This window comes from Homarus americanus, unplaced genomic scaffold, assembly GCF_018991925.1.
Source record: "Homarus americanus isolate GMGI-L3 unplaced genomic scaffold, GMGI_Hamer_2.0 scaffold24922, whole genome shotgun sequence".
NCBI classification, from domain to species: domain Eukaryota; kingdom Metazoa; phylum Arthropoda; class Malacostraca; order Decapoda; family Nephropidae; genus Homarus; species Homarus americanus.
The window spans coordinates 4,585,321-4,611,681 of record NW_024722610.1 but is presented as its reverse complement, the minus strand read 5'-3'; the positions used below and the strand labels follow the sequence as shown (position 1 = coordinate 4,611,681).

General features: G+C 45.3%; 1 protein-coding gene across 3 annotated transcripts; it reads right to left on the bottom strand.

Annotated features, from left to right (window-relative positions):
* Positions 1–7,548: 7,548 nt before the first annotated feature.
* Positions 7,549–25,378, bottom strand: LOC121862915. Of its 3 annotated transcripts, none has more exons than XM_042361326.1 (4): positions 25,076–25,378; positions 12,178–12,316; positions 11,599–11,733; positions 7,549–9,336 (listed from the first exon to the last, which is right to left on the bottom strand). In XM_042361326.1, the coding sequence occupies exons 2-4, from the start codon at positions 12,290–12,292 to the stop codon at positions 7,715–7,717; spliced, it is 1,872 nt and encodes a 623-aa protein (XP_042217260.1). In that variant the 5' UTR covers positions 12,293–12,316; positions 25,076–25,378; the 3' UTR covers positions 7,549–7,714. The 3 variants fall into 3 exon arrangements, with proteins under 3 accessions (XP_042217260.1, XP_042217262.1, XP_042217261.1); XM_042361328.1 differs by lacking the exon at positions 25,076–25,378 and adding an exon at positions 16,379–16,468; XM_042361327.1 differs by lacking the exon at positions 25,076–25,378 and adding an exon at positions 15,617–15,771.
* Between the last annotated feature and the right edge of the window lie 983 nt (positions 25,379–26,361).

The window sequence follows — 26,361 nt, the reverse complement described above, 5'->3', positions numbered from 1 at the left end:
CCTGGAGTGCTGGGAGTGGGAGTTTATATGGTATTTTCTCATCATTTAATCGGCGCGACCCTCCAGGCTGTAGTGGGGTGTAAAGGTGGGCCGCGGGCAGGTGAGGTGGTCAGTCCCATGACAGACTAACACACAGCACCTGTCAGCTGCCAACACCCTGGGGCACGCTACCACACTGCCCTCCTGTGCCCCGCCACCACCTCCCTCCCTGGGGCACGAGGGGTGAGTGAGCCTTACCTGCAGTGCATACGGCGGTAACACATACAAGTTTCTTTACTCCATTTGCCTCTGTCTACCCAGCAGTCATTGGGAACCTGGATGTTAATCGATTTGCGGATCGTGTTCCGGGGTAATGGTTAGCCAGTGCAGTTGGCGAGTTGTCCGGTCTTCTCGGACTATTCCTTGACGCTGGGTCATGCAGCTCGCTAACTTAGGGTGTGGTTGTTGTGTTGGCGAGAGCTTCTACACCTTAACAAATTCACGCCTAGGAGGCCCTTGGGCCGGCCATCCTCGATTTCGAGGGGCTTTCATTATTATTATTAACACAGACATACATACATACATACAGTATATACTACTACTAATTTACTGTCACTCGGAACCGAGTATGACGATCATCCAGCTATGATACGATGATATGAGTTATGAAAGATGTCACCTTCATTGGTGAGTTCTGAGGTGACTAGAGAGGCCGATACGGGACCGGCAGTGTCGTCCCCAGATGTTGCACGTGTGGGCGGCAGCGTCTCTCCGGCGTTGGCGCTTGTACGTATATATATATATATATATATATATATATATATATATATATATATATATATATATATATATATATATATATATATATATATATATATATATATATTCCGTTTTATCTCAACATAATTATTATTTTACACTAAGTGCATTGCAATTCAAATTTCCTTTTTATTTTCAAATTACTAATACTAGTGTTAGGAAATAAGTCATACCCAGCGACGGAAATAACAGTGGTGCATGATATTAAATTTATCACTGTGTGTGTGTGTGTGTGTGACGCCTCCTGGCACACACCTTTCCATCAACACTGCTGGATGAAGTAATTTCCGTCAGGTAAATACAGCTGTGAGTGGCGAACAATATACACTACAGTATTATACACAGTTCTTTATCGTTATGCTGCGGTCAGAGGCAGTAATTGGCTGTTGTAGTATGTTGTAGAAATGTAGTTATGTTGGCTGTGATGTGGAAATGTAGAGTTCGCTTTCGGGTGGTTTGTGATGTAGAAATATTTAGTTGTGTGAGAGTGTTGTGATGTTGTAGGTATATAGAATTAGTTATGACGTGGAAATATATAGTTTGACGGGTTATGGTGTTGTGAAAATATATACATTATAGTTTTTGGTATTTTCTGATGTAAAAACTATATAATTTTCTAGTTATATATTACATTATCTTTTAGCCACTACGAAAAATAATTATATCATTATCCAAACTATAAAATATACTTAACGTTTCTCTCTCTAAATTTTATACATAAGAACCTTGATAGAAACTACAAAATAATAATAATAATAATAATAAATGAATAAATTTTCTAATTCATTTCTTGAGATCCATATTTTTTTGTTCAGAAGTTTAATTTGATTTTTTTTTATACCCTAATGGAGAAACAAGACATTCCAATATTATTTTCATCTCCATAATACGTCCAGAATCTCTCTCTCTCTCTCTCTCTCTCTCTCTCTCTCTCTCTCTCTCATCATCGACGTGAGAAAATCATCGCTCATTTGCCGAACTTTTCACCCTGTTGATCTTCGCTTTATGGATGATGGCGGCGGAGAGTGAACGATCATATGTGGGGGAGAAGAGTGGGAGAGTGAAGGGGGGAGAAGGCAGAGAGTGAAGGGGGAGGGAGGAGAGCAGGAGGGTAGTGAAAAAAATTCCATTGCACTGTACCGGGAAGTGTTGGTCTGATGTTGGGAGGTGTTGGAGTGTGTGTTTTGAGTGGGGTGTGTTGGTGTGTGTGTGTGTGTGTGTGTGTTAAAGTGTTTTGTGGGAGTGTTGGAGTGTGTGTGTTGGGTGTGTGTTGGGTGGGGTTTTTGCGGGTGTGTATTTTGGGGAGTGTTAGTGTGTTGTGGGGTGTGTGATAGGGGTGTGTTGGGTGGTGTTTGCCGTGGTTAGAGTGCGTTGATAATTAGAATAAAAATAGTGATGAAAGTGTATTGGCGACCTAACACACACACACACACACCACACACACACACACACACACACACACACACACACACACACACACAGTATATATATAGGTCTAGCTGGAGGTAACGCCACACCGCTATCTATACCAGCTGGCTTTATTAATACTATTACGAGAAAATCACAGGTTGGTAGAGAGCACTCCCCTAGGGCACATCCAGCCTCAGAGGGGAGGAGAGGGAGCAACATCACTTCTCCCCCCCAGCCTCTCCCCCAAGCCCCACCCCCCAAAAGAGACGGCATTTACACCCCCCAAATTGTCTCTTACATTTTTTAGCAGACAATCAATTACCAGGAGTTGGGTAGTGCATTCTCGTGCCATTTCTCACTTATTAGGCATTGAAGACCCCATTTGGGAGGTGATATCTAGAAAAGCTCGGATATCTTACGGGTAAAACCAGAGATATCAACGGAGGAGGGGGAGGGGGAGGAGGTGGTGGAGAGTGTGTTATTGTGTGTGTGTGTCGTGGGAAGGAGTGGCGGCCAGGCAGTAATGAACACACCGCGGCACCCTTAAGTCGAGTTTATCCGGCGCTCATCTGGAAAATGTTCGGTTATCTCCATTCTCCAAAATACCGAGAGGTTGGCATTAGTCACTGATGAACGTAACGCACCGCCGAGTAACACACACACACACACACACACACACATGTCATAGTTTGTCCTACTCTTGTTGTGGATTTGGATTCTCTTGTGATGGCCAAATAACGCGCCTTAGAGTCGATTAGTAGAGCGAGATTTATTTAGCCATTGTGTTAAGAAGGAGGTGGGTGTATGGGTGGGTAAGGAGGTGGGTGGGTAGGCAGGTGGGTGTATAGGTGGGTAGGGAGGTGGGGGTGGGTGGGTAGGGGAGGTGGGTGTATGGGTGGGGTAGGGAGGTGGGTGTATGGGTGGCTGGGAGGTGGGTGTGTATGGGTGGGTAGGGAGGTGGGTGTATGGGTGGGGTAGGGAGGTGGGTGCATGGATGGGTAGGGAGGTAGGTGTATGGGTGGGTAGGGAGGTAGGTGTATGGGTGGGTAGGGAGGTAGGTGTATGGGTGGGTAGGGAGGTGGGTGGGTGGGTATAGGTGTATGGGTGGGTAGGGAGGTGGGTGGGTGGGTATTGAGTAAGCTGTGCACGTCAGTAACCCGTCATTACCCCTGGCGTGTTGGCTTACTCCGCTGTTGCTGCCTCACACCACACTAAACTCCGCTTCACAACTTGCTCATGTTTCATATTTCCTCCTATAACGACAACAACGAACTCTTCTCACTCTACTCTCTCTTCTCACTCTTCTCTCTCTACTCTCTCTACAGTGTATTAACCCAACTCTTACATATGTAGTGTACACATTAGAGGGAATTTAACAAACATTTTTAACAAACATTTACACTGGATGTAATGTATCTTGCTCCTGGTTGGTGGTTGAATGTGACGTCACGGGCTCATTCCTTCTCGCTGATTGGGCGGTATGTGTGGTGAGCCGCAGGATGTATCTCGCCGCTTATTGGTCGAGTAACCTCCCTCCTCCCTCCCCTAGCGAGTGTATCAACTGTATTTTTCTGTATTTATTATCATGTATTTTCGCCTTTAGACACCCGCGAATTATACAAAACCTCACTAAAGGGAGATTAAACCACAATATTAAGATACAAAACAAAACAAACGTTATGGATCAATTAATAAGATTTTTCTGTTTATTGTTAGGTTAGGTTAGGTTAGGTTAGGTTAGGTTAGGTTTGCATTTAGTTAGTGGTTAGGTTAGGTTAGGTTAGGTTTGCATTTAGTTAGTGGTTAGGTTAAGTTGAATTAGTTTCGATTAGGTTTGGATTATGTGATCAGGTTGGGTTAGGTTACGTTGATTTAGGTTAGGTTGGATTAGATTACAGCGTAGGTTTGGATTAAGTGGTTAGGTTAAGTTTGGTTAAGTCAGTGTATCAATCTATTTATCTATCTATCTATTTATCGATCTATTTATCTATTTATCTATCTATCTAATTTTCAGGTAAGTGTGAGTCAGCAGTTTCTCCATTGAAGGTAGCATGACCACGTAAGGTAAGTGCCTGATCACCTGAAGTTTAAACACCCTAATACTTCTTGGGGTTAGGTTAGGGTGGTTAATCTTCAGGTAAAATAATCCGGGGTGTTTAATCTTCAGGTAAAATAATCCGGGGTGTTTAATCTTCAGGCAAAATAATCCGGGGTGTTTAATCTTCAGGTAAAATAATCCGGGGTGTTTAATCTTCAGGTAAAATAATCCGGGGTGTTTAATCTTCAGGTAAAATAATCCGGGGTGTTTAATCTTCAGGCAAAATAATCCGGGGTGTTTAATCTTCAGGTGAGATAATATTTTTGACTCCGAAGCATTTTACTTTAGTTAGTGATTAATATATTGTATAGTTTTCTATTAAGGTCTGAGAAGGTTAGTTTTCTTTGGTCTGAGAAAATATTTTACGGCTAACTAGTTTAATTCTGTTCTCTGGCAGGTTGGGGGGCATACATAGGTGCATAGATAGATACATCATACATGTACACATAGATTCATATACATAACCATATATACAGATACACATATACACACATACATATGAATTTAGATAGATAGATATTCATTATTTAGCAATACCAGCCAAGGTTCAATTTATTCATCTTTGTACTAAATAGGTTTTTTTTTCTTGGGGTGACTTAAAACAATTGATTTATATTTTATTTATTTATTTTATTCATCGTCTTAGAGGTATTGTGTAGACATAAATTAAAAGATAGAAAATACTCACACATGTACACCAGCTTATAGCCTATGGTTGTGAGATGAGTTATGGAGTTATAGGTCTGTGTTGTAGGTTAGGTTAGGTTAAATGAATTGGAGGATCACCTGAAGAATCGTCGCCCCAGAAAGTCCACCTGAAGAATCGTCGCCCCAGCCCACAGTGAATATAATATGTATAATTAGGCTAACATAAATATATTCCTTTGTGTTATGCTTCTTTATTGTGATGCATATTACAAAGGTACCGAACAGCAATGTGTTGACATAAAATTTTCAGAGGATTATCAGAAAAACGATTATGCCACATGAATTCTTGAAGGTAAGAATTTAAAAAGCTTCGTTTGCAGCCACGCATGGTCTTGATGTAACTCTTGTTCTTGTTCCAATATGATTCAATCGTTTGTGTGTGCACACCAGTATTTACATCCACAAAATTGACTGATTGGTTGACAGTTCTGTGCGTGTATCCAAGACCATGAATATTGCGGTATGCTCTCCACTCATCACTGTGAATGACTGATCCTTGTTGAACCACTTTGAGTACTATAGGAAGAAGGGTGGCAGCATCCCTTGTCTCGACAATTTCCATGTAGCCAATTGAAGGGCTCCTGCTCGTGTCGACGATACCGAAAACCCAAATAGGAGAGTGTGGTGCACGTCCACGATGGTAGGACAACAGTTTGGAAGATATTTTTCCAGGTATATAGAACAAAAGTCAAAGACAAAGTTGGACCTTTAAAGTCAGGAAGGGGAGAAGTGATAAATGGCAGTGAAGAAATAACCAAAGCATTGAACAACTACTTCTTATCAGTTTTCACAGAAGAAATTCGTGAGGAAATTCCAGAGGTGGAACTGATATTTAGGGGAAAGGAAGAAGAGAAATTAAAGAATATCACTATCAGAAAAGAGGATGTTCTTAAGAGGATAAATAAACTAAAGAAGACAAAATCCCCAGGGCCGGATGAAATTTTCCCTCAAGTCTTGAAAGAGTGTAGGGAACAGATTAGCGGACCCCTTGCAAATTTATTGACAAAATCATTAGACACCGGAGTTGTGCCAGACTTGTGGAAACAGGCAAATGTAGTACCCATATTCAAAAAGGGAGACAGAGCATCAGCGTCAAATTACCGGCCGATCAGTTTGACGTCAGTAGTGGGGAAATTTCTTGAATCAATTATAGTAGAGAGCATCCGATCGCATCTAGAGAAAAGCAAATTAATCTACGACTCTCAACATGGGTTTACAAAGGGAAAATCTTGTCTAACAAATCTGCTGACGTTTTTTAGGAAAGTCTTCGAGGTACTAGATAATGACGAAAATTACGATGTTATTTACTTAGACTTTAGCAAAGCATTTGACAGAGTACCGCATCAGAGGCTTCTGAGAAAAATTAAGGCTCATGGTATCGAGGGGAAAGTTTTAAATTGGATAAAATCATGGCTCACCGATAGAACGCAGAGGGTCAGCGTAGATGGTGTTAAATCTGAGTGGGGCCGTGTAACCAGTGGGGTTCCCCAGGGGTCAGTACTAGGCCCACCCTTGTTCATAATCGACATAAACGATCTAGATACTGGGATCAGCAGTGACATAAGCAAGTTTGCGGATGACACCAAAATAGGGAGGCAGACTAATTCAGGGCAGGATGCAAATGCATTATAGGAGGATCTAAATAAACTGCAGGTATGGTCTGAAAAATGGCAAATGAAATTCAACACCAGCAAGTGCAGCGTACTTAATATTGGAAGAACAAATACTGACAATGTATACAGCCTTAACAACATCAACCTAGAGAAGTCGACTTGTGAAAGAGACCAAGGGGTACTTGTAAGCCCGGACCTACGGCCTAAAAAACAGTGCGTTAATGTTCGAAATAAGGCAAATAGAGCATTGGGTTTTATATCTAGAAGTGTAAGTAATAAGAGTGCAGAGGTCTTATTGTAACTATATCTTGCGCTAGTCAGGCCGCACCTCGATTATGCGGTTCAGTTCTGGTGCCCTTATTATAGAATGGATATCAATTCACTAGAGTCGGTGCAGCGAAGAATGACGAAAATGATTCCGGGACTTAGAAACCTTCCATATCAGGATAGGTTAAAGAAACTTAACTTGCATTCCCTAGAAAGACGAAGAGTGCTGGGAGATATGATAGAAGTATTTAAGTGGGTGAAAGGAATCAATAAAGGGGATATTGATAAAGTTCTTATAATATCCGAGCAGGATAGGACTCGGAGCAGCGGATTTAAGTTGGATAAGTTTAGGTTTAGGAGGGAGATAGGAAGGAACTGGTTCACAAATAGGGTGGTGGACGAGTGGAACAAGCTTAGCAACTTTGTGGTAAGTGCTAGAACTCTGGAAAGTTTCAAAAGGAGGCTAGATAGATTCATGGATGATAGAGAGTGGTAGTAACTCTCGACATGAGCTGCCATGCACAGGCCAATCGGCCTATTGCAGACTCCTTATTTTCTTATGTTCTTATGTATAGTCCTCCTACCTGACTGGAGGGTCCTGACTCCACTAACCTGAAGATTAACAACCGTGGAGGCTCCTGACCCCACCTGAAGAATTGTCACCCCAGGTGTTGCCACCTGAAGAATCGTCGCCCCAGGATATCTCACCGGACTCTGGGGCGACGATTCTTCAGGTGATCCGAATTAGAATTTCTAGAGAATGAATGTTATGGCTTAACCCCTCTCGTATGATGACTGATGATGAGTTAAGACACACGTACTAGGGGTGGAGGAAGGGCTTTAGGAATGGTAAGTTACCATCACCCGGGTATCTGTCATAGCAGGAGTGGTGGCCGGGTTTCTCACATCTCTGCCACACTCCAGGGTTCTCGTAGCCACCCTTAGCCTTACCTATATCTGTCGTACTATGAGTCCTCCAGTGAGAGGCGTGTTTCAGGTACTCGAATCCTATGTAGTTCCTGGCGATGAGACCTGGGTTGGCCACCACATTTCTCCAGCGACCAGCGTATAGTATTTTCGTTGGGGTGTTTCTGTACTCGGCCGGCAGCCACTGTCTAGTGACATTCCCGTGGGAGTAAAACTCGAGGAAGAAATATGGACACTTAATAACGAAGTATACTTTCTCCTTTACCACGTTCAAGGTACATTTGCGTTTCTTGATGTACTTTCTCATCTTAAGCCATTGATCGTATTTTTGTTGCTCAAATAGTATGTCACTATCGTAGTCCCAGGGTAAGTAGCCGCCCATCTTGACGGCCCCCAGGTTAGACCCGGCATGTAGCTCATAATGTAGATTGTGTTCGTCGCCGTAGTCCAGCAGGTAGTCGAGCTCTTGTTCCATGATGGCTCTACAGCACGGGGGAAGGAGGAAGGACTTAATTCTCTTAAGAGGATCCTTACAGGATATATCAACGGATTTACAGGAGAAACTGTGGACGTGTCCTGTGTAAGACGTGACTTTCTCTATGTTCCAGAGACGTGCGACCTTCTGCCAGTCTTCTTTGATCATGTTGACGTGACTAGTGAGGTAAAACATGACGTCAGGACACACCATGGCCATGTGGCCCGCCGCTCGCACTTTATTAAACCATTCACGATACATAGCTGGCCCGCTGAGTGTGTCCGCGAAGGGCAGACTGTTGATGAACTTGGTAGAGGTGATGAAAGGCGTCAGCAGGTCATCACAGTACATACACTCGTACTTGGAGTAGTAGTAGCCCGTGGTGTACAGGGCCTGGTAGTCGGCCAGGCGCTGCTGCAAACAGCCGTGAATCCAGTGACTCTGAAGGTCCCTGGCAGCGCCCGCCGCCACCTCTACATGTTCCAAATCGTCCAGAACACGTACCAGACGCTCCAGGGATGACTGGTTGTCAAAGTGCGCCAGCGACATCCCAACTAACACATACGGTGTAGTTATCTGCTTTATGGCCTTGTTGAGTACGGACCCATCATAGAAGCCGTTACTATTATAACTGACAGTCGTAACATCCGTCATGTTGTGTGTAATGTTAGGTGCTTCACTTATAACAACAATGGGGATGTCGTAAAACTTCCTAATCTGTGAGATAACGAAGGTGGTGGTGTTAGGCGACCAAGAGAAGGCGGGAAGCACCACGGTGAGCACCTCCCGGAACGGCGGCACGTAACTACACTTCTCTGCCTCCATCCCGTGGAACCGGAAGTTGTCAACCTTAGGACCCAGATACACCTCAGGACACACGTGTCTGGTCCTTCCTGGCGAGGGTGGCGCCGGTTCCATGTCCTTGAGTCTAGCGGAGAAGTCCCAGGTTGAGAGGTTGGTCACGGCCATCTTGGGGGACAAGTCTGCTATCACCGCCTTCAACCCCACCGCCCACTTAGCGTCCACCACCGCCTTCTGTCCTGCGGGGGAACACACAGCGGTGTACAGTACAGCATATAGTACATGTATAGAGGACTAGTTCTTCACATTATGTAACCGTAACGACTGTCACACAAAACAGGAAAGAACTAACCGTTTTCCTGTGTATAAACATCCTAGGTACACACACACACACACTCTCTCTCTCTCTCTCTCTCTCTCTCTCTCTCTCTCTCTCTCTCTCTCTCTCTCTCTATCTATCTATCTATCTATCTATCTATCTATCTATGCATCTAAACACACATTGGACACACAACTAACAAATTTGAGGACACATATACTACAGAGATGAAGGTGGGATACATAATAAATAACATGACACAGGTGGAAGCAGGTAACCAAGTCCCAGGTTGCTAATCTGTCTTTCTGCCTCATTTACACACAATTGCAGGGTCTCAATTGTTTCTCTTACCATTGACAACACAACATACATATATTGTTTCTCACTCTTGATCTTTTTTTCATTTTTGTATTTCTTTATGTTTATTTATTATTATTATTATTATTATATCATTATTATTATTATTATCATTGTTAGCATTATTCTTATTTTTGTATATTTTATTAAAAATTGTACTTATCTGAATTATTATTATTTTCATCATTATTTTTACATTTTCGCCCCCCAGGCCCCGATGTGGGTCAGTGACCTGTGCCCGGGTGGACTAATACCCGTAAAAAACACACACACAAATATACATAAGTAATGAAGATATACCTGTACCTCACCTGGCCTATTAGTACGTGTAGTTGGGGTAGGAAAACAGACGCGGATCACCTGATGATTAGACACCCTAGTTTATTTTTTTTACTTGATAATTAACCACCTTAACCTAAACCTAACCATCTCCACATATCCATCACCTGTTCCGTTACCATACTCTCACCCCACTCCCCTCACCCCTCACCATATTCTCCACCCACCACCATCTCTCACCCCTACCACCATCCTCTCACCCCACCTGCTCTCACCCTACTCACCACCATACTCTCACCTCACCACCATCTCCCCTCACCACCATACTCTCACCCCACTCCACCACAATACTCACCCCTCACCACAATAATCTCACCCCACTCACCACAATAACTCACCCCAATATCTCACCCCACTCACCACAATAATCTCACCCCTCACCACCATAATCTCACCCCACTCACCCATACTCTCACCCCACCCACCATACTCTCACCCTCACCCACTCACCAACACCTCACCCACCATACTCTCACCCCACTCACCACCATCTCACCCCACTCACCACCATCTCACCCTCACCACCATACTCTCACCCCTCACCTCTCACTCACCATACCACCTGTCACCAAACTCACCCCACTCACCACCATATTCACCACCACTACCTCACTACCCCACATCACCACCCCACTCACCACCATACCTCACCCACACCCCCACCACCACCTATTCTCACCCCTCACCACCACTCTCACCCCTCACCACCATACTCTCCCCCCACTCACCACCATACTCTCACCCCTCACCACCATACTCTCACCCCTACCCCACCATATTCTCACCCCACTCACCATACTCTCACCCCACTCACCACCATACTCTCACCCCACTCACCACCATACTCTCACCCCACACCACCATACTCTCCCCCTCCACCACCCACCACCTCCCCCCACCACTACTCTCACCCACTCACCACCACTCTCACCCCCACTCACCACCATACTCTCACCCCACACCCCTCACCACCATACTCTCACCCCTCCCACCTGTACCTCACCCACCACTCACACTCTCCACCCCACTCACCACCATACTCTCACCCCTCACTCACCACCATCTCACCCCTCACCACCATACCTCACCTCACCCTCTCACCCCTCACCACCATACTCTCACCCCTCACCCATCTCTCACCTCACCACCATACTCCCACCATACTCTCACCCCACTCCCACCACCATACTCTCACCCCACCCACCATACTCTCACCCACCTCACCACCACCACTCTCACCCCTCACCCCTCACCATACTCTCCCTCCCATACTCTCACCCCTCACCACCATACTCTCTTACTCACCATACTCTCACCCCACTCACCACCATACTCCCACCCCACTCACCACCATACTCTCACCCCACTCACCACCATACTCTCACCCCACTCACCACCATACTCTCACCCCACTCACCACCATATTCTCACCCCACTCACCACCATACTCTCACCCCACTCACCACCATACTCTCACCCCACTCACCAGCTAGTCGAGATATCTGCCTCTGGATGTCCTCCAATTCTTTGACCAATCTTCTATCACGGTACTGCTGATGACCTACTCTAGCCTGACCTTGTTGACCGCTATCCTGGTGGCCCTGAGTTGCCGCCGGTAGACCTGTGGGGATAGTGTTAGGTCAGTCGCGTTAACCTTGATGCTCCCTTAACACACTCTTAGAACAGCATCATTTGGTGTTTTTTCTGTTTGTCTTTCTGTTTGTTGGTGTATTTGTCTATGTATGTAGCTATTCTTTCTGTCTGTTGTTTCCCGTTGTTCGCCTACCCTCCTCTCTGCTTACTATGCAATGTTGTGTCTCAGGGGATCGAGATCTTCGGCCCCAAAGCCAACAACAGTCGCAGATATTGACTATGGGGCAACAGTCACTGAATGGTGTATAGATCTGCGGCTTAACCGACTCAACACAGCTAGGGGCAGTTAATTATGTATTAGGCTATTTAATATTAAGGTAAGAAAATGGCGGCGAAGGTGTGGCTATTGGGGGAGGCTGTAGGCCATTAATAAAAACAAGTTATAGTAGTATAAGTGGAGGAAGATTCTTACTTTTAATGCGGGTATCGTTGAGTAAGTCATTGTATATGAAGTGGTTGATAATGATGAGGACCAGGCTAGCCCCCAACACCCAGGCACACACGTGTTGTCTCGAGTGCCCCTTCATGCTGCCACCTGGCCACACCACCACCTGGAAGAAGGATTGCATGGAATTTCGGGACCAGGAGAAAACTAGGCATGTGAACTGGGAATCTTAGCTTCAACCTAACCTAACGAAACCTAACTTTGTAATAGCACTATATATAACTTATCGACATAATCCATGACCATTCAGGCATTTCCGCCATTAATGCATGAGTCAACTCTGAATACTTCTTTGTTGGGCGTTTTAAACACTTGTGCTCTTCGCCTTGCACTTGTGGGGAGGATGTTCTTCAAGGTTTTGTGTTTCACCTGTTGTAATTATATTTAGATCATATTAAACAACTACTGTATATTGCATGTGTTCTGGGGATCAAGTTCTATCTACAGGAGCGAACACAAACACCTGTAGAGTTTTCGTAGGTTCTATTTACTGGATAAACGAAGGTATGTACACAAGGGAGGTAGCACTCCTTACTCTGTATGGGGGTCAACTAGCCTCTAGGCGACATGTGGCAAGTGGTACATTAACAGCTCCCATATGTCGCCAGGCACATTAATTAAGCGTGTGGGACATGGTAAATACATAGCCACACGCTGCTAGCTAAGCTGAATAAATAGTGTATATAAATGGAGCACATACATAATATACATACAGCATACATAATATACATACATATATCATCATAGTGGCGGATCTAAGACAATGGTTAACTTGACAACATTGTAACAGGTCAATCAAGTTAGATTTTTCAGTTTATTGGGCACCTTCTCACATCCTGGGGCGAAGGGCAAAAGCGTTTACAGCTGTTTATAGCGAGGCGTAACAGGTCCCTAATAAGTCAAGTGTCATGCCTGTCTGTAGGAGGAGGGATATTGGTCAGGGGGAAGGGGTGTTGGTGACGGCTGGGGACTGTGGCATGGTGGGGTTGGAGGGAGGCACGTAGGCATTAACAGTATTAAGGGATTAACTTTTTAGAGTGAGTGTGATGACGTGTACGTCGGTAGTTGCAGCGACTAGGAGGAGGTCGAGAGGTTGATAGGGGACGTCCTTCCTGACGCAGGTACGTAGTCCACGAGCAGTACAGAAACAGGTTAAAGCATCTTAATTTGCACTCCCTTGAGAGATGTAGAGTGAGGGGAGATATGATAGAGGTGTATAAATGGAAGTCAGGGCTAAACAAAGGGGACATAACAAAGGTACTCAAACTATCCAACCAGGAGCGAACTCGTAACAATGGTTTTAAATTAGACAAATTTAGATTTAGTCGCGAAATAGGTAAACATTGGTTTGGAAATAGAGTAGTGGATGAGTGGAACAAGTTACCAAACATCATCATTAACTCGAATACGCTGGATAGCTTCAAACAGGTTGGGTGGATATATGAGCGATAGGGGTTGGGTGTAAATGGGACTACCCAGTATGGCTCGCTGTAGTTTCCTCCATTCTTAATAATAATAATAATGGAAGACAAAACTAGTGAGAAACGATATATGTATGTTGTGTTGTCTAAGAAAAGAAACAATTTAGAGCCTGCAATTATGTGTATATGAGGCAGAAAGACAGGGACTTGGTCACAATTATTGAGATGCCATATTGGCAGCAGGGTCTACCATTAGACAACACATTATGCTTCCAATATATTCCCAGGCGGTAGTACCTCCCTGTTTGATAGCTGCCTACTACCTACTACTATACTGATGCTGCTAGTCAAAGGAAATTCCCTTTGTTTATTTAAAAAGTGTAATGTGGGAGGGAGGGAAGGGGAGAGTGTGAGGGAGGGAGGGGGAGTGGGAGGGAGGGAGGGGAGAGTGAGGGAGGGAGGGGGAGAGTGTGAGGAAGGGAGGGGGAGAGTGTGAGGGAGGGAGGGGGAGGGGGAGTGTGAGGGAGGGAGGGGGAGTGGTGTAATGATTCCCTCACAGACGGTGTTATGAGGGACCTGACGTGGTGTAGTAATTCCCTCACCGATGGTGTTATATGAGTGAGGTGTGGTCTTAATCCTTCCTATCGTAGACGGAGTAACACATGGGTCTCACGGGCTGTTATCACTGGGTACCTGGGACCTCACTGTGTGAAAGTTAACTTGGGTACAACTGTTACTGTTGAGTTGTTCTCACTGACTTAAGCACTGTTTACCACTGTTCACCTCTGTTTAACACTGGTTCCATTCCTTTCCTAAATGAAATTGCAACTTCTGGCGAGAACTTGTTGATATTCCGGTGGGGAGGAGGGTTCAGGGGAGGGGTTTGGTATGGGCCAACTTAACAGTTGACCTGGCTGCTCCTAGAGGAGCGCCAGGTACGTCTTGACCCTTCGGTGGTCACTGATGTTAACCGTCACAGATGTTAACCGTCACATATTAACCGTCGCAGATTTTAACTGTCACAGATGTTAACCGTCACAGATGTTAACCGTCACAAATATTAACCGTCACAGATATTAACCGTCACAAATATTAACCGTCACAGATGTTAACCGTCACAGATATTAACCGTCACAGATGTTAACCGTCACAAATATTAACCGTCACAGATGTTAACCGTCACAAATATTAACCGTCAGAGAAGTTAACCGTCACAAATATTAACCGTCACAGATGTTAACCGTCACAAATATTAACTGTCGCAGATATTAACCGTCAGAGAAGTTAACCGTCACAAATATTAACCGTCACAGATGTTAACCGTCACAAATATTAACCGTCACAGATGTTAACCGTCACAAAGACAGCTCTCACAAATATTGATGTACCAACACTCAACAGTCTCTCTCTCTCTCTCTCTCTTTTGTAATCCCCCCCCCCTTCCTGTGAAGTAGTGGTGGAGACAGCTGATAATACAAGTTGGCTTTTACGCTAAAGTCGATTCTCCTTTTGGTATAATGTGTGTGTTTTATCCTTACTGGTACATGATAGTAGGGGGGGGGGACGTTGTATTTTGGTCGGAGCAGGATGTGATGCCGGGTAACAGAGATAGAGACATGAGAAAGAGTTAGGAGAGAGAGAGAGAGAGAGAGAGGAACATGGTCGACAAAAGAACAATATGAGTAATTGCTTTGAGCGACCATGTTTTGGCTGTGTCCAGGGAGGGAGGTGAGGGCTGCGCGTGTGACGGGCGCAAGGCGAAGTAATCGAAGTTTATAAATATTTCAGGGGGAATATACAGGTACAGTCAACAAAAAATGTTTACAGCTTTATGGTGTTAATTAATATGTCACACCGGACCAAGAATTCTGAACAGCGCTCATTTACGCGGGTGATTCCAGCTAATATCTCTGTATTAACTATATGTGATATAAAAAATACACCATACTGGCTACACAATGCATCACACAACCAGAAATACCAACCTTACAAAATTAACCTGGCCTCAGTCAGTGATCGTTGCAGAGACCATCAGACCAAGGTTGTAAAAGCCACAAGTCCAGAAAACTGTGAGAGACAACTTTTTCGATGTGAGAGTTGTGAACTCTTGGAACAATCTGCCACAAGTGTTGTGACGGCACCGAGTGTGAGTTCTTTCAAGACTAGACTTGACCATCACTGGAGCAGGTTTAGGTACATTCAGGAGCCAGTTCATGCCCACTGCCCAGTGTTTCCCAACAGTGTGTAAAAGAGACCTGACCGATCGTCCAAGCGGCTAACGAGCCGATCAGTGGTGAAGAGGATAAAGGAAAAGGAAAAGTAAGAGGGGTGGTGGAAGGGTGAGAAGGGGGGAGCGGGTGAGGGTGGGGCCACACCTGCTTGAGACAAGTGTTTAGCTTATATACCTGCGGCAACACCTGCTTACATACCTGCCGCAACACCTGTTTACGTCACCATCACCGCCCTGCCATCCTCACACTAGGCTGCACAACTAGGTTGAATTAGCTGAGCTAATTTAGCTGATCAGGTAATCCCTACCTGCTACTACCTAATGAACTAGTCACCAGTTCACTGTAATGTAATAGCGTGGTGTAGACGTGTAGATACTGTAGTTTGTCATCTACAACACCGTCACACTTGTAGTTTCAGCTGGAGTTAAGTGTAGTCTCTGGAGCTGTTTGAGAATAGTTAATATCCACACAAAAACTAGTTATGGTGTTATTATATTGTATACACACACTGTTTACCTGAGAACATTTATTGTTATGTATCGAGCCTCTCACGCGCGTCCGCGATACAAGGTTTAAGCTCACTGAGGGTTGGCTGGCTGGCCTGGGTAATGCAAGGAGAGGTCTGACGTGTGTGTGTGTTTGGATAGCGTGGGACTGTCATCCGGTACTTGAAAATGAGTGATTATAAGGTACGGTAGGTTCACATTTAGCATGTCTAGTTAATGCGGGTAATGCTAGTTACATAATTAATACTTGTAAATAGCCCACATTTACATCATTACTACTGTCTTTATTGTTGACAAAGGTTAGGTTAGGTTGGAATGAATCTTGCACCACAGTCAACCCCTGTCCCAATGATCCTTCGCAACACAACACCCAAATAATTATCGACTCTTCTGTTATTTACTAATAAGACAAAAGAGAGAAAGAAAGAATGGGTGAGATAGAAGTAATGAAATAAAAGAGAGAGAGAGAGAGGTGGATAAGCGGTGGCCGGTAATAAAGTCACAGAAAAAAGTCACAATTTTGGCTAGGAAAAAAAGTCACAGGAAAAAAAGTCACAATTAATTTATGGTGGCCGGTAATAAAGGTTAGGTTAGGTTACCATCAGTTCTGCATATTCCTTTGCTGAAACTGATTGACATATTAACCTTAAAAAATGTGAGAATTCGATAGTTAACTTTTCTTTTTTTTCCTGTGACTTTTTTTCCTGTGACTTTTTTTCCGTGACTTTTTTACCTGGATTCGGATAAGCATAGATAAGGTGTACTGTGCGTGTGTATGTGTGTGTGTGTGTGATGGAGGCTCTGACCCTTGTACATGCTTCACATTGGATATAAACGGCCTATAGTCACAAGCACCATGGACAGCAGCCAATGCAACAATTGTTACCATGACACAAACTAACTGAAGGAACCTTATTTGAGCTTGTCCACCTGAAGAGTAAAGAAACCAATGCTATCTGGAAGGGGTTAGGTTAGGTTAGGGTGAGATGTACTAGAACTAAGCAAAATGTGAAGCCCAGTCAACTTAACCTAACCTAACTTAACTTAACCTAACCTAACTTAACATAACCTAACTTAACCTAGCAACAGATTGTCATAAAGAAGAAACTGTTTCTCTCAAAGGTGTATAATATGATCCAATGTCATGGTCACGTTGACTGCTGATCTATTTAACCAATGATTCTTATTAAACTCCACGACCGCAAAACATGAGTGAGTTAGCGACCCCTGAGAGACGTGTTTTTCCCCATAGACGCTACACTTGTGTTCCCTCCCAGAGTCCTACCTTTGTGAAGACAGTTATCAATGCTTTGTTATTCCACTTTCTCCTGGGAAGCTCAATCTTGAATTAGTCTGTGTAATCAACTCAAGTAATTCGCCAGACCTTTGTCAACTGAGGGTCATCTTTGAATGAGTAACAGTTAGTTTGTTTGTGATTACTGTCATTGCGTGAGTCGCGATCACTGGCAACTCTGGAGTATTTATACCCGTGCATCCCCAGGGAAAGCGTTCCCTGACGCTGCTCCAATGTTTCTCCAGGTATGTTTATGTGTAGCCATTCAGTCAATTCAGTCAATTGTAGTGAACATGGGTGTTCATCAGTGTTCATGCTTTGACACTTGAATTGTCATTCACCCAGTGTAAGAGGTAATATAACGTAAATACGTCTGTCGTCTAGACAAGAGAGTTGTTTGTGTTGTTATGCTTCCCAGTCCGTTCCCTGACGCTGCTCCAATGTTTCTCCAGATCCCATGTGATTCTTGCATCGCTCAACCATTCAACAACTGCCCCAGCTGTAGTAGATACCCAGGAGGGATCATATATGAAACGATGGCACCGAGGCGGCCTGATTAATGTGCTTCACTGCCTCGTTGGGCCAGACCCCAGACTCGCCATGTGTCTGGCTACTACCGACCACACAACCGTCGTGAGCCCTAGTGTTCTACCCTGGGTTACTCCTTGGAAGTATATGTCCACAGAGAGGGTTGTATCATGTATGTTAGGGATAATTAGTTGGAAATAATTATCCCATGTTGGGTAGTGGACTCCTGTATATGCTAGTGTCATTATTAACGAGTATGTTGAGTAAAGTAATCTACAATGAGTGCCATGTACTATGTATTGTGAGTAGGGCCAAGGTACTGGTCCTATTATGCCAGGTAATGTAACACCAGTAATGTTGTGTGAGGTAAGAATGTAAGATCTGAGTAATTACTGTTGAGTAAAGAAATAAGAAAATAAGTAAATAAGAAAATAAGTAAAGAAGAAAGTACTGAGTCTGCAATAAGCCCAGAAGTTGAGCCTGGTAGCTATATGATTAATACAGTACTATATCTTTTCCCCTTTGATTTCATATTAATAAATTTGTTCTTAGAGTACTTTAGGTGTATTCATTTCTCCCACAGTATTTTACCTTTATTTCCGTCCAAGTGACTTGATACCAGAATTACCATACCCATGTGCCTAGACCCTCGACCATGCTACCAAAAGAATAGGTGACAGAACTGAGTAAGAGTAAGACTAAGAGAAGTAAGTAAGATGAGGGTGGTGTAGATACTGTGGGAACACGCTCCCTCACACCAAGGTGTGTCAGTGGGATGTGTTACAGCCACACACTGCAAGGTGTGTCAGTGGGATGTGTTACAGCCACACACTGCAAGGTGTGTCAGTGGGATGTGTTACAGCCACACACTGCAAGGTGTGTGTCAGTGGGATGTGTTATTGCCACACTCTGCAAGGTGTGTCAGTGGGATGTGTTACAGCCACACACTGCAAGGTGTGTCAGTGGAATGTGTTACAGCCACACACTGCAAGGTGTGTGTCAGTGGGATGTGTTATTGCCACACTCTGCAAGGTGTGTCAGTGGGATGTGTTACAGCCACTCACACCAAGGTGTGTCAGTGGGATGTGTTACAGCCACACACTGCAAGGTGTGTCAGTGGAATGTGTTACAGCCACACACTCTGCAAGGTGTGTGTCAGTGGAATGTGTTACAGCCACACTCTGCAAGGTGTGTGTCAGTGGGATGTGTTACAGCCACACTCTGCAAGGTGTGTCAGTGGGATGTGTTACAGCCACACACTGCAAGGTGTGTGTCAGTGGGATGTGTTACAGCCACACTCTGCTGTGTCAGTGGGTGTGTGTGGATGTGTTGCCACACACTGCAAGGTGTGTGTCAGTGGGATGTGTCAGCCACACTCTGCAAGGTGTGTGTCAGTGGGATGTGTTACAGCCACACACTCAGTGCAGGGTGTCAGTGGGATGTGTTACAGCACACTGGTCAGTGGGATGTGTGCAGCCACACTGCAGGGTGTGTCAGTGGATATGTTATTGCCACACTCTGCAAGGTATGTGTCACACATGCACACAAGTGTCAATGGGATGTGTACAGCCACACACTCTACAAGGTGTGTCAGTGGGATGTGTTACAGCCACACTGCAAGGTATGGTCGGTGGCCACACTCTGCAGGTAATATGTAAGTTATAAGCCACACTCTGCAAGGTGTGTGTCAGTGGGATGTGTTCACAGCCACACACTCTGCAGGTGTGTCAGTGGGATATGTTGCAGCCACACTCTACCCAAGGTGTGTCAGTGGGATGTGTTTAGCCACACACTGCAAGGTGTGTGTGTCAGTGGGATGTGTTACAGCCACACACTGCAGGGTGTGTCAGTGGGATGTGTTACAGCCACACTCTGCAAGGTGTGTCAGTGGGTGTGTTACAGCCAGCAAGTGTGTGTCAGTGGGATGTGTTACAGCCACACACTGCAAGGTGTGTCAGTGGGATGTGTTACAGCCACACTCTGCAAGGTGTGTCAGTGGGATGTGTTACAGCCACACACTGCAAGGTGTGTCAGTGGGATGTGTTACAGCCACACACTGCAAGGTGTGTCAGTGGGATGTGTTACAGCCACACACTCTGCAAGGTGTGTCAGTGGGATGTGTTACAGCCACACACTCTGCAAGGTGTGTCAGTGGGATGTGTTACAGCCACACACTCTGCAAGGTGTGTCAGTGGGATGTGTTACATCCACACACTCTGCAAGGTGTGTTAGTGGGATGTGTTATTGCAGCATGTTGGTGACGTGTGGAGGGGTGTCACAGCCACACACTGCAAGGTGTGTCAGTGGGATGTGTTACAGTCTGCAAGGTGTGTCAGTGGGATGTGTTACAGCCACACTCTGCAAGGTGTGTCAGTGGGATGTGTTACAGCCACACACTGCAAGGTGTGTCAGTGGGATGTGTTACAGCCACACACTCTGCAAGGTGTGTCAGTGGGATGTGTTACAGCCACACACTCTGCAAGGTGTGTTAGTGGGATGTGTTATTGCCACACTGCATTAATCAACATTCTCAATGTTGCAAAATAATCCTACCGTGACGTCACCGTGGAGGGGTTGCCAACACTAAAGCACGTGACGAGGCATAACTATATCTACTGTAGGTGGTGGTGGTGGTGGGGTCCAGTCTTAATAGGCCCCACTCTTAATAATGCGTAGTTCTTCTAATAGACCCCCAGTTCTATTTGTGTTTACTACGACCGCCCCTCTCACACACACACATTTAGTTTATATATATAGCTGCGTGTTGTCAGTACATTCACAGCTAATGGTGTAAAAAACTATATATATATATATTTTTTTACGGGAATTAGCCCACCCGGGCACAGGTCAAACGACCCACAACGGAGCCTGGGGGGCGAAAAAGAAAGAACGGAAAGAAATTGTAAATATAGAAAAAAAGGTTATACTGTATTAATCTACACCACTAAGATGCCGGGAAACCAGCTTTTTAAAGTGAGACACATTGTAAGAGAATGGAAACACAGAAGAAGGCAGAGCATTCCACAGTTTGGCTGTGTGAGGAAAGAAGGGACGATAATAACAATGGCTGGAGCCTTAGTGGCCTTCAACTTAACCTAACCTAATCTAACAGAAAGTATAGAAGATAGAGGAAAAATTGAGAAAGAAAATGAAAAAGACAAGAAGAAGAAAAAGAAGAACATAAGAACAGAGGAAACTACAGCGAGCCATACTGGGCAGTCCCATTTACACCCAACCCCTATCGCTCATATATCCACCCAACCTGTTTGAAGCTATCCAGCGTATTCGAGTTAATGATGACGTTTGGTAACTTGTTCCACTCATCCACGACTCTATTTCCAAACCAATGTTTACCTATTTTGCGCCTAAATCTAAATTTGTCTGTTTTAAAACCATTGTTACGAGTTCGCTCCTGGTTGGATAGTTTGAGTACCTTTGTTATGTCCCCTTTGTTTAGTCCTGACTTCCATTTATACACCTCTATCATATCGCCCCTCACTTTACGTCTCTCGAGGGAGTGCAAATTAAGATGCTTTAACCTGTCTCTGTACTCAAGGTTCCTAATGCCCGGGATTAGTTTTGTCGTTCTCCTCTGAATTCTTTCTAGGGATTCTATATCCATTCTTTAATACCGTGACCAGAATTGAACTGCTTAATACAAGTGAGGTCTCACAAGCGCAAGATATAGTTTTAGGATGACTTCTCTAGTCTTGTAACTAACACTCCTTTGTATGTGTTACCGCAAGCAGTAATGAGTAGGATGACACATAAGCAAACACTATGTTAGGCTGTAAGTCATGTCATGTTTATTGAGTGTGCCTGCCTGTATACAGTATATAGAGTGTTGAGATGGTGGAAGAGGAGAAACCCAGAGGAGGTGAGGTGTTGGGTGGCAATAAGGGCAGCTTGTTTGTGTATAATCCCCTGACTCAGCCCTCGCCCATCGAGAGAGGTTTGGGGAGGCGACAGCAGGGTATCGGTACTGTAGCTAATCAGACCACAGAGGCAACGCCAAAGCTGGTTCCTCTGTAGTTATTCAGACCAGAGGCAGCACCTAATCTGGTTTCTCTGTAGTTATTCAGACCAGATGCAGCACCTAACCTGGTTCCTCTGTAGTTATTCAGACCACAGAGGCAGCACCTAACCTTGTTTCTCTGTAGTTATTCAGACCACAGAGGCAACACCTAACTTGGTTTTTCTGTAGTTATTCAGACCAGAGGCAGCACCTAACCTGGTTCCTCTGTAGTTATTCAGACCAGAGGCAGTACCTAACCTTGTTTCTCTGTAGTTATTCAGACCACAGAGGGAACACCTAACCTGGTTTCTCTGTAGTTATTCAGACCACAGAGGCAGCACCTAACCTGGTTTTTCTGTAGTTATTCAGACCACAGAGGCAGCACCTAACCTGGTTTCTCTGTAGTTATTCAGACCAGAGGCAGCACCTAACCTGGTTTTTCTGAAGTTATTCAGACCAGAGGCAGCACCTAACCTGGTTTCTCTGTAGTTATTCAGACCACAGAGGCAACACCTAACCTTGTTTCTCTGTAGTTATTCAGACCACAGAGGCAGCACCTAACCTTGTTTCTCTGTAGTTATTCAGACCACAGAGGCAGCACCTAACCTTGTTTCTCTGTAGTTATCTGGGACCAGAGGCAGCACCTAACCTGGTTTTTCTTAGAGTTGTTCAGACCACAGAGGCAGACCTAACCTGGTTTGTTATTCAGACCACAGAGGCAACACTAAACCTTTGTTCCTCCAGTTATTCAGACCACAGAGGCAGCACTCTAACCTTGTTTCTCTGTAGTTATTCAGACCACAGTTTTCAGGTTATTCAGACCACAGAGGCAACACTAACCTGGTTTTTTCTGTAGTTATTCAGACCAGAGGCAGCACCTAACCTTGTTTCTCTGTAGTTATTCAGACCAGAGGCAGCACCTAACCTGGTTTTTCTGTAGTTATTCAGACCACAGAGGCAGCACCTAACCTGGTTTCTCTGTAGTTATTCAGACCACAGAGGCAGCACCTAACCTTGTTTCTCTGTAGTTATTCAGACCACAGAGGCAACACCTAACCTTGTTTCTCTGTAGTTATTCAGGCAGCACAACAGACCACAGAGGCAACCCTAACCTTGTTTCTTCCAGTAGTTCTTGACCAGAGGCAGCACCTAACCTTGTTTCTCTGTTTATTCTTGTAGTTATTCAGACCACAGAGGCAGCACTTAACCTGGTTTCTCTGTAGTTATTCAGACCACAGAGGCAACACCTTGTTCCCTCTGTAGTTATTCAGTCCACAGAGGCAGCACCTAACCTTGTTTCTCTGTAGTTATTCAGACCACAGAGGCAGCACCTAACCTTGTTTCTCAGGAAGTTCAGACCACAGAGGCAACACCTAACCTGGTTTTTCTGTAGTTATTCAGACCAGAGGCAGCACCTAACCTGGTTCCTCTGTAGTTATTCAGACCAGAGGCAGCACCTAACCTGGTTTTTCTGTAGTTATTCAGACCACAGAGGCAGCACCTAACCTGGATTCTCTGTAGTTATTCAGACCACAGAGGCAACACCTAACCTGGTTTTTTCTGTAGTTATTCAGACCAGAGGCAGCACCTAACCTGGTTTTTCTGTAGTTATTCAGACCAGAGGCAGCACCTAACCTGTTTTTCTGTAGTTATTCAGACTACAGAGGCAGCATCTAACCTGGTTTCTCTGTAGTTATTCAGACCACAGAGGCAACACCTAACCTTGTTTCTCTGTAGTTATTCAGACCACAGAGGCAGCACCTAGCCTTGTTTCTCTGTAGTTATTCAGACCACAGAGGCAGCACCTAACCTTGTTTCTCTGTAGTTATTCAGACCACAGAGGCAACACCTAACCTTGTTTCTCTGTAGTTATTCAGACCACAGAGGCAGCACCTAACCTTGTTTCTCTGTAGTTATTCAGACCACAGAGGCAGCACCTAACCTTGTTTCTCTGTAGTTATCCAGACCACAGAGGCAACACCTAACCTTGTTTTTCTGTAGTTATTCAGACCACAGAGGCAACACCTAACCTTGTTTCTCTGTAGTTATTCAGACCACAGAGGGAACACCTAACCTGGTTTCTCTGTAGTTATTCAGACCACAGAGGCAGCACCTAACCTTGTTTCTCTGTAGTTATTCAGACCACAGAGGCAGCACCTAACCTGGTTTCTCTGTAGTTATTCAGACCACAGAGGCAGCACCTAACCTGGTTTCTCTTGAGACTTTAAACACGTAAGTTTAACTGGTACTTATTGTGTACGCAGGTAGACTGTGTCCATTGCATCGTTTATCATTGTGAAAACATAAAATATGGCAAATTAAGTACTCATTGTAAGTATTAAGATTAGACTAATTACATAGTTATGATTGTCATGTATGATTTAGTTGAAATACAAAAATGAATTGTATTCAACAGGTTAGACCGAATTATAACATTCGAGTTTAACGTGACAAGTCTGATTATCCTTTAACCGCCTAATTGGCGGTTATAGTATGAACCCAAGTACTTTATTAGCTTTGTTTCGACCAAATACACATTGTTTACTTGGCTTAAGATTCCTACTTATCATTACTCCTAAATCTTTCTCACAGTCGGATTTCTCTAACATCTTTGTTCATCTGATATCTGGTTTCTCTATCTGGTATTAAAACTCAGTATATTATATCAGAAGAATATATACAGAACAACAGAAGAAATATTCCTCAAATTGTTCATTAATTTTCCCACAAGTTGTTTGGTCGCTGTCGTGACCGTTTATCTTGTAGTGTTTCAGGAAAATTCTTGCTTAACGATGTAACACCTGGTAAACCCCATCTTGTGTGTGTGTGCGGTGACGCTCCAAATTATGACTCAGGAAATCCCCAATTACCTTAGCTCACTTGTTTATACCACGGTATAGTTGATCATGTTCATTGTTGTTGTTGCTGTTTAGGGTGGTTCAGCTACTATGAGTCATTAAGCACAGTTCACTATAGATCTTCCTTTTAAGTACTTGAACAACTATGAGTTATTAGGCACCGATCACTAAGCATTTTTCTTCTTCCATTTCTTTACACACTGTGCACTACACTAAGGGAGGTGCACAATAGATGGCGGGTGGGGGAAAGACACTGTCCTGTGCATGAGGAGTTACGTCCACAGACTTCTAGTGAGTGAGGTGGCTGTGTGCGTAAGACCTTCAACCGAGTGAGAGCGGGGTGAGTGAGTGCTTGTGTCCCCCCTTCTCCCCTTTCCCACTCCGCTTTATTGAATAAACAACCTCCCACTCTTCCCCCCCCCCTACACCCTCATCCCCTTAATTCTTTCCTTGTGTTTAGTGTCAGAAAGGCCCTCCTCCACCACACCCCTCCTTGTGTCACACCTCCCTCCACCACACCTCCTCCCCCCACACCCCTCCCCATCACACCCCCCCTCCCCACTCCCTCCCCACCACCCCTCCTCCCCTCACCCCTCCTCCCTCCACCCTCCTCCCCACCACACCCCTCCTCCCTCCACACCTCCCCCTCTCCCCTCACACACACCTCTCCCTCACACCCCTCCCTCCACACCCTCCTCCAACACACCCCTCTCCCTCACACCCTCTCCCTCCTCCACACACCCCCTCCTCTCACACCTCCTCCTCCCCACCCCCTCCCTCCACACCCCTCCCCCACCACCTCTCCCTCCCACCTCCTCCCTCACCTCCCCTCCTCCTCCCCTCCTCACACCCCTCCCTCCCCACCACACCCCTTCTCCCCACACCCCCTCCTCCCCCCCCACACCCCTCCTCCCCCCCACACCCCTTCTCCCCTCACCCCTCCTCCCTCACACCCCTCCCTCCCCCACACCACCCCTTCCTCCCCTCCACCACTCCCTCCCCACACCCCCCTCCTCCCCCACCACCCCCTCTCCCCTCACACCCTCCTCCCCACACCCCTTCTCCCCTCCACACACCCCTCCTCCCCCTCCACACCCCTCCTCCCCCACCACCACCCCTCCCCTCACACCACACACCCTCCCCTCCTCCTCCCCCTCTCTCCCTCCTCCCCCACCCACCCCTACCTCCCCACACACCCCTCCTCCACCCTCTCCCTCCTCCACCCCCTCCTCCTCACACCCCACCTCCCCACCACACTTCTCCCTCACACCCCTCCTCCCTCACACCCCTCCTCCCCA

Coding starts and splice junctions, on each gene's coding strand:
- LOC121862915 (XM_042361326.1), bottom strand. CDS start 12,292: ATGAAGGGGCACTCGAGACAACACGTGTGTGCCTGGGTGTTGGGGGCT. Junction 11,734..12,177: donor CAACGATACCCGCATTAAAA/GTAAGAATCTTC, acceptor CTATCCCCACAG/GTCTACCGGCGGCAACTCAG. Junction 9,337..11,598: donor GCAGATATCTCGACTAGCTG/GTGAGTGGGGTG, acceptor GTTCCCCCGCAG/GACAGAAGGCGGTGGTGGAC.